The following is a 13,814-nucleotide window of genomic DNA, read 5'->3' as shown; positions in this document are numbered from 1 at the left end:
ATGGTGTGGGAGGCAAGTTGTTAGAAGCAGTGAAAAGTTTTTATCGAGGATGTAAGGCATGTGTACGTGTAGGAAGAGAGGAAAGTGATTGGTTCTCAGTGAATGTAGGTTTGCGCCAGGGGTGTGTGATGTCTCCATGGTTGTTTAATTTGTTTATGGATGGGGTTGTAAGGGAGGTAAATGCAAGAGTCCTGGAAAGAGGGGCAAGTATGAAGTCTGTTGGGGATGAGAGAGCTTGGGAAGTGAGTCAGTTGTTGTTCGCTGATGATACAGCGCTGGTGGCTGATTCATGTGAGAAACTGCAAAAGCTGGTGACTGAGTTTGGTAAAGTGTGTGGAAGAAGAAAGTTGAGAGTAAATGTGAATAAGAGCAAGGTTATTAGGTACAGTAGGGGTGAGGGTCAAGTCAATTGGGAGGTGAGTTTGAATGGAGAAAAACTGGAGGAAGTGAAGTGTTTTAGATATCTGGGAGTGGATCTGTCAGCGGATGGAACCATGGAAGCGGAAGTGGATCATAGGGTGGGGGAGGGGGCGAAAATTTTGGGAGCCTTGAAAAATGTGTGGAAGTCGAGAACATTATCTCGGAAAGCAAAAATGGGTATGTTTGAGGGAATAGTGGTTCCAACAATGTTGTATGGTTGCGAGGCGTGGGCTATGGATAGAGATGTGCGCAGGAGGATGGATGTGCTGGAAATGAGATGTTTGAGGACAATGTGTGGTGTGAGGTGGTTTGATCGAGTAAGTAACGTAAGGGTAAGAGAGATGTGTGGAAATAAAAAGAGCGTGGTTGAGAGAGCAGAAGAGGGTGTTTTGAAATGGTTTGGGCACATGGAGAGAATGAGTGAGGAGAGATTGACCAAGAGGATATATGTGTCGGAGGTGGAGGGAACGAGGAGAAGAGGGAGACCAAATTGGAGGTGGAAAGATGGAGTGAAAAAGATTTTGTGTGATCGGGGCCTGAACATGCAGGAGGGTGAAAGGAGGGCAAGAAATAGAGTGAATTGGAGTCATGTGGTATACAGGGGTTGACGTGCTGTCAGTGGATTGAAGCAAGGCATGTGAAGCGTCTGGGGTAAACCATGGAAAGCTGTGTAGGTATGTATATTTGCGTGTGTGGACGTGTGTATGTACATGTGTATGGGGGGGGGGGCCATTTCTTTCGTCTGTTTCCTTGCGCTACCTCGCAAACGCGGGAGACAGCGACAAAGTAAAAAAAAAAAAAAAAAAAAAAAAAAAAATTAAATGAATAGTATGGGAAAAAAAGGGCAACTCTTCCATGCCAGAAGACCATAACTAGCCTGGTGCATGGGAAGGGGTAATAATGTCACTGGTAAGTCAGCATGTGAGTGTGTTAATAAGCCCTTGGGGTAACTCAATTTCATAAATAATTCTAAGTGTTTACATTTACCCTTCAGGAACTCCACCATAAACTCTGGTAAAAGCCGTCAGGAAAAAAACCAATAATAATCCTAGACTTAGTCCTGTCACTATGTGCTAACAGATGGTAAAAAAAGTCAGCCTTGTTAGCGGGTTTCCTGTATATCAAGCACTATCTTGGTCCATTATTTGTCCTGTACATTAGATTGCCCAAAAAGAAGTGAGGTAGAAAAGGAATACACTACTGTCAACATGGTAAGTAAACTAAAAGTATGTTGAGACAATATAAATACTTATGTATACAACAACAAGAATCAACCTTACCTATATACTTTCCCTGATCGAATTCTTCCTGCTCTTCCAGCCCTCTGAGTAGCTGATGCCTGTGATGTTGCAACGACCACAAGGGCATCAGTATGACTATTGGAGTTGTACCAGCGCAGCTTTACAAACCCACAGTCTACAACTGTTCAAATTGTCAAATTATATTTTCAGTTGATTAAATGGAATTTATGAAAAATTTTTCTCTAACAACTGAAAAATGGTTAAATAAAGCATTCTTATTGAGTGTTTCTGTGTTAGTATCGAGCAATTCCATCTATGTGTACTGCACTTTTAAGATTAAATCAAAAATTTCATATAACTGCATTTATTTACCCATAATATGTAAATGCCTTGTAGACTTTGCAATGCTATACTGAGGCATGAACTATCAATACCAACGACATGCATTCCTTGTTTCACAAGTGATCACATCCACCAACAGTAATTGAAAAAATTTCCCGCATAAATTGTAGCATGAAGCAATGATTATCTTGGAGGATAGACAAAACCATTCTTACTGTGGATACCTAAGGCACGAAAACATATGTGCAAAATGGTGGATTCTAAATAAACAAAGATGGAGATATACTGAAAAGGCACAAGGTACCATTAAAGCATGTCAACACTTCACAGACCTGTGCATAAATCTAGGAGTTATGCATGCATGTAGGCATTCTGTCAACTGCAAGTACAAAGTATACAATAGCTTCAAACCAGTTTACCATTCTTCGGAAAATCTTGGAAACAAAGTAAAATACAACCTTAAACAGCATAATTAAGTCAATGAAAGTGCTGCAAGACTTGCTAATGCCAGTCAAAATTTTATTTCACTTTGTTTTCAAGATTTTCCAAAGAATGGTTAACTGGTCTGAAGCTATTACATACTTTTACTTGCAAATCACAAAGTATCTAACAGCTTCAAACCAGTTAACCATTTTTTGGAAAATCTTGAAAACAAAGTAAAGTTGAATACTGACTGTCACAAGTAAGTCAATAAAAGGGCTGCAACTGATCTGCAACATAGCTGAAGAGCCTGTGGAGAAAATGTAAAGATGAGAACTACTGTAATAGACATCTCTTCCATCACATTCAAGAACAGGACAAAAAGAGTGTAAAGCCCTATAAAAACCCAACAGAGTTCAAGTATACAGATGGGCACACTGGGATGATGCGAATCATAAAGGGAAAGATTAACATTATCCAAGACCTCAGGAGGTACTGAAGCTCTGAAATAAGTTGGAATAATTACAGTCCAAAGTAAAATCCTTACAAAATGTACTATGGGAATAGAGCTACAAGAACAAAAAACATTAATGATAAGGGAAGATGAAGAATCACAGATACCAAAACTGAGAATTAGAAGTAGGGAAAGGCTGAAATGATCAACTTACATAAGAAGGTACACACTAATCTGAGGGCAAGATGGACATTGAAGAAAAGAGAGAGGGACAGGAACCTCATGGACTACAGCTGATATCAGAAAAAGATACAATACCAAGAAAGAACCTTAAAATGTTCACCAAGAATAATGTAGGTAATATCATTTGTGATTTGATGGCAATAAAAGTATTCACGAGATGGTGGTTCCTCACACTAAAGTTGCTGAAGTGCTCAATTTGCTCCTAAAACATTTGCCTCTCTCACTTACTCTTCTTGAGAAAAGGTGCAGAAGTATCAACAATCACCCACCTCTCATTATCCACTTTCATTTTAACCCTCACAAACCCGTTTTGTTAAGGACAACTCCTTCCCTTACCCACTGTTTTTTTTCTTTTTTTTTTTTCAAGTATGCGCCAAAAATCATCAGTTCTTTTTAACGTAGCTTTGAAACCTAAACAGATCGAAAGCATCATACAAAATATCTTGTTTCAAATGTTAAAATTTCTTTTTTAATTATAGTAGAGGATTGCTGTTTCCCATATTACCAAGGTAGCACCAGGAAACATAGGAAAAAAGACCCATCCACTCATATGTACATACATGCACAAACACGAACAGATATATACATACACATGTATATATTCATACTTGCTTGCCTTCATACATTCCTGGCACCATCCTGCTCCACAAGGAACAGCATAGCCACCCCCTGCATCAGCGAGGGAGTGCCAGGAAAATGGACAAAAAAAGGCCACTTAGTTCACACTCAGTCTTGTGCTTTCATGTGTAACGCACCAAAACCACAAATCCCTATACACATCCAGGCCCCACAGACCTTTCCATGGTTTATCCCAGATGTTTCACATACTCTGCTTCAGTCCACTGAAAGCACGTCAACCCCAGCATACAACATCGTCCCAATTCACTCTATTCCTTGCATGCCTCTCACCCTCCTGCATATTCAGGCCCCAATTGCTCAAATTCTTTTTCACTCCATCCTTCCACCTCCAATTTGATCTCCTGCTTCTCCTTGCTCCCTCCACCTCTGACATGTATATCCTCCATTGTCAACATTTCCTCACTCATTCTCTTATATATCCAAAACATTTAAACACACCCTCTTCTGCTCTCTGAACCACACTCTTTTTATCACCACACATCACTCTTACCCTTTCATTACTTACCCGATCAAACCACTTCACACCATATATCACCCTCAAAAATTTCATTTCCAACATATCCACCCACTCCGTACAACCTATCTATAGCCCATGCCTCACAACCATATAACATTGTTAGGATTACTATTCCTTCAAATACACCCATTTTTGCTCTCAGAGATAATGTTCTCTCTTTCCATATATTCTTCATCGCTCCCAGAACCTTCGCCCCCTCCCCCACCCTGTAACTTACTTCCACTCCCATGGTTCCAGCTGCTGCTAAGTCCACTACCAGATATCTAAAACGCTACTTCCTCCAATTTTTCTCCATTCAAACTCTCATCCCAACTAAATTGTCCCTCAAGCCTGCTGAACCTTATAACCTTCCTCTTATTCACATTTACTCTCAACATTTTCCTTTCACAAACTTTTCCAAACTCAGTCATCAACTTTTGCAGTCTCTCTCTTGAATCAGCCACCAATGCTCTATAATCATCAAACAACAACTGACTCACTTCTCAGGCCCTCATCCCCAACAGACTGCATCCTCGTCCAAAATTTTTGAATTTACCTCCCTATCCAACCCATCCATAAACATATCAAACAACCATGGAGACATCACACACCCCTGCCGCAGATCAATCTTCACTAAGAGCAAATCACTCTCCTCTCTTCCTACTCGTACACATGACTCACATCCCTGATAAAAACTTTTCGCTGATTCTAACAGCTTACCTCCCACACCATATACTCTTAAGACCTTCCATAAAGCATCTCTATCAACCCAATCATATGCCTTCTTCAGATCCATAAATAACACATATAAATGCATCTGTTTTTCTGAGAAATGCTCACATATTCTTCAAAGCAAACACCTGATCCACACATCCTCAACCACTTTCAAAACCATGCTGCTCCTCCTCAATCTGATTGTACATGCCTTCACCCTCTCAATCAATACCCTCCCATTCAATTTTCCAGGAATACTCAACAAACTTATGCCTCTGTAGTTTGAACACTAACCTTTATCCCTTTTGCCTCTGTACAATGACATTATACATGCACTCTACCAACCCTCAGGCACTTCACCATGATCCATACATACATATCCTTACCAGCCAATCTACAACATAGTCACCCCCTTTCTTAATAAATTCGTCTGCAATACCATCCAAACCCGCCACCTTCTCGGACTTCATCTTCTGCAAGGCTTTCACCACCTCTTCTCTCTTCATACCATTCTCCCTGGCCCTCCCACTTCACACACCACCCTGACCAAAACACCTTACATCTGCCACCCTATCATCAAACACATTCAACAAACCTTTAAAATACTCACTCCATCTCCTCACTTCATCACTACCTGTTATTACTTCCCCCTTGCCCCCTTCACCAATGTTCCCATTTGTTCTCTTGTCTTTAGCATGTTGTTTCATTTACCTCCTTTCAAAAGATATTTTTATTCTCCCTAAAGTTTAATGACATTCTGTCACCCCAACTCTCAGTCGTCCTCTTTTTCAACCCTTGCACCTTCCTCTTGACCTCCTGCTGCTTTCTTTTATACACCTCCAATTCATTTGCACTCATTCCTTGTAAGTATCGTCTAAATGCCTCTCTTTTCTCATTCGCTAACAACTTTACTACTTCATCCCACTACTCACTACCCTCTCTAATCTGCCCAACTCCCAACTTTCTCATGCATCTTTTGCACATGCCATCAATGCTTCCCTAAATACATCCCATTCCTCACCCACTCACCTCGCATCATTTGTTCTCACCTTTTGCCATTCTACACTATCTCTCTTGGTACCTCCTTACAAACATGTCCTTTCCAAGCTCACTTACTCTCACCACTCTCTTCTCCCTAACAATCTCTCTTCCTTTTTGAAAACCTCTACAAATCATCACTTTTGCCTCCACAAGATAGTGATCAGACATCCCTCCAGCAGCCCCTCTCAGCACATTAACATCAAAAAGTCTCTCTTTTACATGCCTATCAATTAACACACAATCCAATAATGCCCTTTGATCATCTCTCCTACTGAAATACATACATTTATGTATATCTCTTTTTAAACCACATATTCCTAATTACGAGTCATTTCAGAACACAAATCCACAAGCTTTTCACCATTTCCATTCACAACACTGAATACCCTATGCACACTAATCATACCCATCAGTGCCACATTACTCAGCACATTTAAATTACCCATCACTAATACCCAGTCTTGTGCACCAAAGCTGCTGACACACTCACTCAGCTGCTCCCAAAACACTTGCCTTTCATGATCTTTCTTCTCATGACTAGGTGCATATACACCAATAATTACCCATCTCTCTCCATCCACTTTCAATTTTACCTACATCAACATAGAATTTACTTTCTCAATCTATCACACACTTCCACAGCTCCTGCTTCAGGAGTACTGCTACTCCTTCTTTAGCTCTTGTCCTTTCACCAACTTTACTCCCAAGATGTATCTGAACCATTCTACTCCTTTACCCTTGAGCTTCATTTCACTCAGAGCCAGAACATCCACTCTCTCCTCAAACATACTACCTATCACTCTTTTCTTCTCATCTTGGTTACATCCACACACCTTCAGACAAACCAATCAGAGCCTACAAGGAGGATGAGACCTCCCCGCTTGACTCCTTCTGTTTCCCCGCCCCTTTAGTCGCTTACTACAACACATCCAGGCCCCACAAAACTTTCCATGGTTTACCCCAGATGCTTCACATGTCCTGGTTCAATCCACTGACAGCACATCGACCCCGGTATACCACATCATTCCAATTCACTCTATTCCTTGTGCACCTTTCACCTTCCTGTATGTTCAGGCCCGATCGCTCAAAATCCTTTTCACTCCATCCTTCCACCTCCAATTTGGGCTCCCACTTCTCCTCGTTCCCTTTACCTATGGCACATATATCCTCTTTGTCAATCTTTCCTCACTCATTCTCTCCATGTGACCAAACCATTTCAATACACCCTCTTCAGGGGGGGGGGGATTCTTTATAATGGTAATATAAAGAGCAGATAGAATTTTTTCCTTCAAAAGTGACTGAAAATTGGCATATTAATACTTGGGAGTAGCTACAATTAATGGATTACAAGACAACCATTTAACAAAACTTCACACATGATGTGAATGAAAATCTTACCATATACAATCCCAGATATGGTGATAGAAGTCTCAGCAATGTTGGTTGCAACTACCACTTTTCTAACTCCTAGTGGTGATGACTGGAACACTCTTAGCTGATCACTATTTGTCAGAGCTCCATACATTGGCAACACCAGGATGGAACCTAGTTTAAAAAATCTATTAGATTAATACGTAACAGAAATTCATAAACCTTTTACACAAAATCATTTTAATACCAACTTCAATCTTATCAAAAATGAAGCAATTTTTTTTTCACTGATTATTTCTCCTACCTCATTGAGTTAATGTGTGGAATAAACATAGAATATCCTCATTCACATACATACACACTCTAGCTGTCATGTAGAATGTACAGAGGCCAGCACCTAACATCCACAAACAAGCCCAACAGACTAATCCCCAGTATAACTTGCCTGCTTCCCATGCCCTGGTTCAGCCCATTGACAGCACATAAGCCCACACATACAGCATCATTACAATTCATTCTATCCTATGTATACCTATCATCCTACTAAATGTTCAGGCCATGATACCCCAGACCCTCTTTCACTCCATACTTCCATCTCCTTCCGCATCCCTCTCCCTCTTACTAACTCCACTTCTGACGTGTAATATCCTCTTAGTCAGGTATTTTCACTCATTCTATCCATATGTATTAACCATTTCAGTACAGCCTGGAAAGCCCTCTCAATCAGGCTGTAATTGCTACCACATCTTTTTTAAGCTGTCATTCTTTACATTATCAATCAACCTCACAATACATCATTCTCAGGCACTCTACTTCCAATACATCTATCTTCTTCCTTTCTTTTGCATTCAGGGCCCTAAACTCACATCTATACAACAATGATGAGACTACTATATTTTCAAGCATCCCTATCTTTGCCTGAGAGACACTATGCTATCCTTCCACTCCTTAATGCACCCAAGACCTTAGCCCTCTCTTTCACCAGAGACTCGCTTCATCCTCCTTGATTCCATTTAATGCCAAGTCCACTCCCAGTTGCTTAATGCACTCCACTTCCTCCAAGTCTTCCTCATTCAGACTTGCACACAAACCATTCTGTTTCATCTCCAGCTGAACTTCAAAATCTTACTTTTGTTCACATTAACCATCAACATTCTCCTTTCATACACTTTTCCAAACTTTGTCACTAACTTCTGAAGTTTTCCTTTCAAGTCTGTCACCAGTACCATGTGTACCAAGTCATCTCCAAGGAGTAAATGTTGGTGGAGGGGGTAAACTGGGAAGAGTTGAGGTGAAAACGAAAAGGAGGGAGTACTGAAGGCTTGCTGAATGTGTCTGATGATATGATAGAGCATACGGGAAGTTTGGGTCAGGAAGGCAGGCAAAGTGAGACTTGTCAAGATGGTTGGAGAGGGCAGGATTGCAGCTGAATTTCTCGAGAAAAGAAGTGACTGAGTTGTTTAGTCAGGATCTTTAATGTATCTATGGCTCATGGTGAGGTGCTTGAGAACTGGCAGAAAACCTGCAAAGTATGACCATATGAAAAGTAAATGGATAAAATAGAATATTCAAATTACAGTGTTATAAGTTTGTTTGACTGTATCTCAAAAGTTTTATGGGAGAAAGGTGACTGAGAGGGAGGTGGCACATACACAGGTTCACAATGGGGAAGTACAATGCAACTTCAGTAGTAGAGGGGGTATCGATCAGGTATCTGCTTTAAATATGTGAGAAATACTTATAGAAACGGTATTCATATGTGGTGCATATGGATCTGGAAAGTGGTGGTGGTGGTGATGGTGGTTTTGGTGGTGGTGGTGGTGGTTTTGGTGGTGATGGTGGTTTTGATGGAGGTGGTGGTGGTTCTGGTGATGGTGGATTCGGTGGTGGTGGTAGTTTTGGTGGTGGTAGTGGTTTTGGAGGTGGTGGTGGTTTTGGAGGTGGTGGTGGTTTTGGAGGTGGTGGTGGTTTTGGCAGTGGTGGTGGTTTTGGTGGTGGTGGTGGTTTTGGCGGTGTGGGGTTTGGGTGGGTGGTTTTGGCGGTGGTGGTGGTTTTGGTGGTGGTGGTGGTGATGGTTTTGGTGGTGGGTGTTTGGTGGTGGTTGGTTTGTGGTGTGTTTTGTGGTGGTTTTGTGGTGTGGGTTTGTGGTGGGTGTTGGGTGTGTGGTTTGGTTGTTGTGTGGGTTTGGTGGTTGGGTTTGTGGTGGTGGGTGTGGTTGGGTTGTGTGGTGTTGTGTGGGGGTTGTGGTGTGGTGGTTTGGGGTGGTGGGTGGGTTGTGTTTGTTGGTGAGTTGGTGTTTTGGGGTGGTTTTGGGTTGGGGTGGTGGGGGTGGTGTTTGTGGGGTGGGTGTGTTGGGTGGTGGTTTGGGGTGTGGTTGGTGTTGGTGGGGGTGTGTTGGGGTTTGGGTGTGTTTGGTTGTTGGGGGTGGGTGTTGGTGGGGGTGTGGTGGTGTGGTGTGTTGGGGGTGTTTTGTTGGTGTGGGGGTGGTGGTGGTGGTTGTGGTTGGGGGTGGTGGTGGTGGTAGGTGGTTTTGGTGTGGGGGGGTGTTTGGGGTGGTTGTGGTGGTGGGGGGTTTGGGGGTGGTGTGTGTGGGTGTGGTGGTTGGTGGTGGTGTGGGTGGTGGGTGTGTTGTTGGTGTGGTTTTGGTGTTGGGGGGTGTGTTTGTGGGTGTGGGTGGTGGGGTTTGGTGTGTGGTTGTTGTGTGGTGGGTGGTTTGGGGGTGGTGGTTGGTTGGTTTTGTGGTGGGTTGTGGTGGTGTTTTGTGGTGGTTGGTGTGTGGTTGGGTGTGTTGTTGTGGGGGGTGTGTGGTTGGGGTGGTGGTGTTTGGTGGTTGGGTGGTTTGGTGGTGTGGGTGTGTTTGGGGTTGTGTGTTTGTGGTGGTGATGGTGTGGTGTTGTGGGTGGTTTTTGGTGGTTTTGTGGTGGTGGGTTGTGTGTGGGTGGTTGGGTTGGGTGGTGGTGGTGTGGAGTTGGGTTGTTGGGTGGTGGTTGTGGTTGGTTTGGTGTGGTGTGGTGGTGTGGTTGGTGGGGTTGGTTGGGTGGTTGTTGTGTGGTGTGGTGTTTTTGTGGTTTTGTGGGGTGGGTGGTTGTTGTGTGGGTTTGTGGTTTTTTGTGTGTTGTGGTGGGTGGTTGTTGGTGGTGTGTGGGGTTTGTGTTGGTGGGTGGGGTGGTGGTGGGTGTGGTGGTTTGTGGTTGTGTTGGTGGTGGGTTGGTGGTTTTTGGTGGGTGTTTGGTGGTGGGTGTTTGGGTTGGTGGTGGTGTTTGTGGTGGTGTTGTGTGGGTTTGGTTGGGTGGGGTTTGGTGTGTGGTGGGTTTGGTGTGGGTTGTGGTTGTGGTTGGTGGTTGGTGTGTTGGTTGGTGTGGGGTGTGGTGGTTTGGTGGTTTGGTGTGGGTGGTGGTGTTGGTTTGGTGTGTTTTGGTGTTGTGTGGGGGTTGGGTTTGGTTGGTTTGTGTTGTGGGGGTGTTTGGTGGTGTGTGTGTGGGTTTGGTGGTTTGGTTTGTGGTGTGTATTTGGTTGTGGTGTTTTGTGTGGTGGGTGGTGGTGTGGTTGGTGTGGTGGTGGTGGTGGGTTGGGGTGGTTTGTGTGGTGTTTTTGGTGTGTGTGTTGTTTGTGTGTTGGTGGTGGTGTTGTGGTGTGTTGGTGTTGGTTTGGTGTGGTGGTTGGTGGTGTGTGGTGGGTTGGGTGGTTGTGTGGGTTGTGTGTGGTGGTTTGGTGGGGTGTTTGGGTTGTGGGGTGTGTTTGGTTGTGTGTGGTTTGGTGGTGTTGGGGTGGTGTGGTGTTGTGGTGTGGGTGGTGTTTGGGTTTGTGGTTTGGGTGTTTGGTGTGGTGTGTTTGGTGGTGGTGGTTTTGGTGGGTTGTTTGGGTGTTGTGGTGGGTGTGTTGGTTGGTTGTGTGGTGGTGTTGTGTGGGTGGGTTGTGTGGTTGTTTTGGTGTGTGTTGTGGTGGTGTGGTGGGTTGTGTGTTTTGGTGTTGTTTGGTTTGGTGGGTTTTGGGGTGGTGTGTTTGTGTTGGGTTTTGGTGTTTGTGTGGTGGTGTGGTGTGGTTTTGGGGTGTGTTTGGTGGTTTGTGGTTGTTGGGGTTGGTGGGTTGGTGGTTGGTGGGTGGTGTGTTGGTGTTGGTGGGTGTGGGGTTTTGGTGGTGTGGTGTGTTTGTGTTGTGGTGTGTGGTGGTGGTTTTTGTGGGTGTTTTGGTGTGTTTGGTGGGGGTTTGGGGTGGTTGGGGTGGTTGGTTTTGGGGGTGGTGGGTGGTTTTGGTGGGTGTGGGGTTGGGTTGTTGGTTTGGTTGTTGTGTTGGTGGGTTGGTGGGTTGTGGGGGTTTGGTTGGGTTGGGGTGGTGGTTGGTGTGGTGTGGGGTGGTGGTTGTGGTTTGTTGTGTGGTTTTGTGTGTGGTGTGGGTGGTTTGTGGGGTTTTTGTGTGTGGTGGTTTGGTGTTTTGGTTGTTGGTTGGGTGTGGTTGTGGGTGGGGTGGTGTGGTGTGTGGTGTTTGGTGGTTTGTGTGTGTGGGGGTTTGTGTGGTGGGGTTGTGTGTGGGTTTGTGTGGGTTGTGGGTTTGGTTTGTGTGGTGGGTTTGTGGGTTGGTGGTGTTTGGTGGTGGGTTGGGTGGGGTGGTTTGGTGGTTTTGTTTGGTTGTGTTGTGTGTTGGTGGTTGTGTGGTGGGTTTTGGTGGTGTTGGTGGTGGTTTGGGGTGTTGTGTTGGTTTTTTGTGTGGGTTGGGGTGTTTGGGGTGGTTGGTGTGGGTGTTGTTGGGGTGTGTTTGGTGTGGTGTTGGTGGGTGGGTGGTGTTTTGGTTTGGTGGGGGTGTGGTTTGGGTTTGTTTGGTGTGGGTGGTTGTTGGGGTTGTGGGTTTGGTTGTGTGGGGTGTGGTTGTGTGGGTTTGGTTGGGTGTGTGTGGTGTGGTTTTGGGGTGTTTTTGGTGGTTGGGGTTTTGGTGGTGGTGTTTGTTTTGGTGTGTGGTTGTTGGTGTGGTTTGGGTTTGTGTTTGGTGTGGGGGTTTGGGTGGGGGTTGTGGGGGTTGGGTGGTTTTTGGTGGTGGGTTGTTGGGTGTTGTGGTGGTGGTTGGTGGTTTTTGGTGGTGGGGTGGTTTTGGGTGGTTGTTTTGTGGTTTGTGTGTTTGTGTGGTGGTTTGGGGTTGGGTGTTGTGTGTGGTGTGGTTTTTGGTGGTTGGTGGTGGGTTTTGGGTGGTGTGTTGGTGGTTTGGGGTGGGTTTGGGTGTTGTGTGGTGGTTTTGTGGTTGGTTGGTGGTGTTTTTGGGTGGTTGGTTGGGGTTTTGTTTGGGTGGTGGTTTTGGGTGTGGTTGGTGTGGGTTGGTTGGTTTTTGTGGTGGTGGTGGGTTTGGGGTGGTGTTTGGTGGTTGTGTTTTGGGTGGTGGGTTGTTGGTGGTGAGGTGGTTTTGGTGGTGGTGGTGGTTTTGGTGGTGGTTTTGGTGTTGGTGGTTTTGGTGTTGGTGGTGGTGGTGGTGGTTTTGGTGGTGGTGGTGGTTTTGAGGGTGGTGGTTTTGGCGGTGGTAGTAGTTTTGGCGGTGGTGATGGTTTTGGTGGTGGTGGTTGTTTTGGCGGTGGTGGTGGTGGTTTTGGTGGTGATGGTTTTAGTGGTGTACGTGGTGTTAGTGGTTTTGGTGGAGATTTTGTGGTGGTTTGTGGTGGTTTTGGCGTGGTGTGGTTTTCGTGGGTCGTGGTGTTTGGTTTGGTGGAGTTTTGGTGGTGGTTTTGGCGGTGGTGGTGATTTTGGTGGTGGTGATTTTGACGGTGGTGGTTTGGCGGTGGTGGTAGTTTTGGCGTGGTGGTGTGGTTTCGTGGTGGTGGTGGTTTTGGTGGTGGTGGTGGTGGTTTTGATGGTGGTGGTGGTTTTGATGGTGGTGGTGGTGGTGGTGGTGGTTTTGGTGGTGGTTGTGATTGGTGGTGGGGGTGGTGGTGGTGGTTTTGGTGGTGGTGGAGGTTTTGGTGGTGGTGGTGGTGGTGGTGGTGGTGGTTTTGGTGGTGGTGGTTTTGGTAGTGGTGGTGGTGGTTTTGGTAATGGTAGTGGTGGTTTTGGTGGTGGTGGTGGTTCTGGGGGTGGGTTTGGTGGTTTTGGTGGTGGTGGTTTTGGTGGTAGTGGTAGCTTTGGTGGTGGTGGTGGTTTTGGTGGTGGTGGATTTGGAGGTGGTGGTGGTTTTGGCGGTGGTGGTGATTTTGCTGAGGGTGGTGGTTTTGACGGTGGTGGTGGTTTTGGTAGTGATTTTGGTGGTGGTGATTTTGGTGTTTTGGTGGTGCTTTTGGTAGTAGTGGTGGTTTTGGTGGTGTTCGTGGAGATGGTTTGAGTGGTGGTGGGGGTTTTGGTGGTGTTGGTGGTGGTGGTTTTGGTGGTGATGGTGGCGGTGGTTTTGGTGGTGGTGGTAGTGGTTTTGGTGGTGGTATTGATAGTGGTTCTCATGGTGGTTTTGGTGGTGGTGGTTTTGG

General features: G+C 45.1%; 1 protein-coding gene across 2 annotated transcripts in view; it reads right to left on the bottom strand.

The window, feature by feature from the left end:
• LOC139749453 (probable ATP-dependent RNA helicase DHX35) overlaps positions 1-13,814 on the bottom strand; it is a 206,168-nt gene that overhangs the window by 120,803 nt on the left and 71,551 nt on the right. For both annotated transcript variants that reach the window (XM_071663332.1, XM_071663334.1), the window contains exons 7-8: positions 7,409-7,555; positions 1,701-1,842 (exon numbers count right to left, since the gene is read on the bottom strand). In XM_071663332.1, coding sequence (XP_071519433.1) covers positions 1,701-1,842; positions 7,409-7,555 — 289 coding nt within the window. The remainder of the gene's footprint in view (positions 1-1,700; positions 1,843-7,408; positions 7,556-13,814) is intronic.

The sequence above is a fragment of the Panulirus ornatus genome, chromosome 7 (genome assembly GCF_036320965.1).
Source record: "Panulirus ornatus isolate Po-2019 chromosome 7, ASM3632096v1, whole genome shotgun sequence".
NCBI lineage: Eukaryota > Metazoa > Arthropoda > Malacostraca > Decapoda > Palinuridae > Panulirus > Panulirus ornatus.
This window is presented reverse-complemented; position numbering and strand designations above follow the sequence as displayed.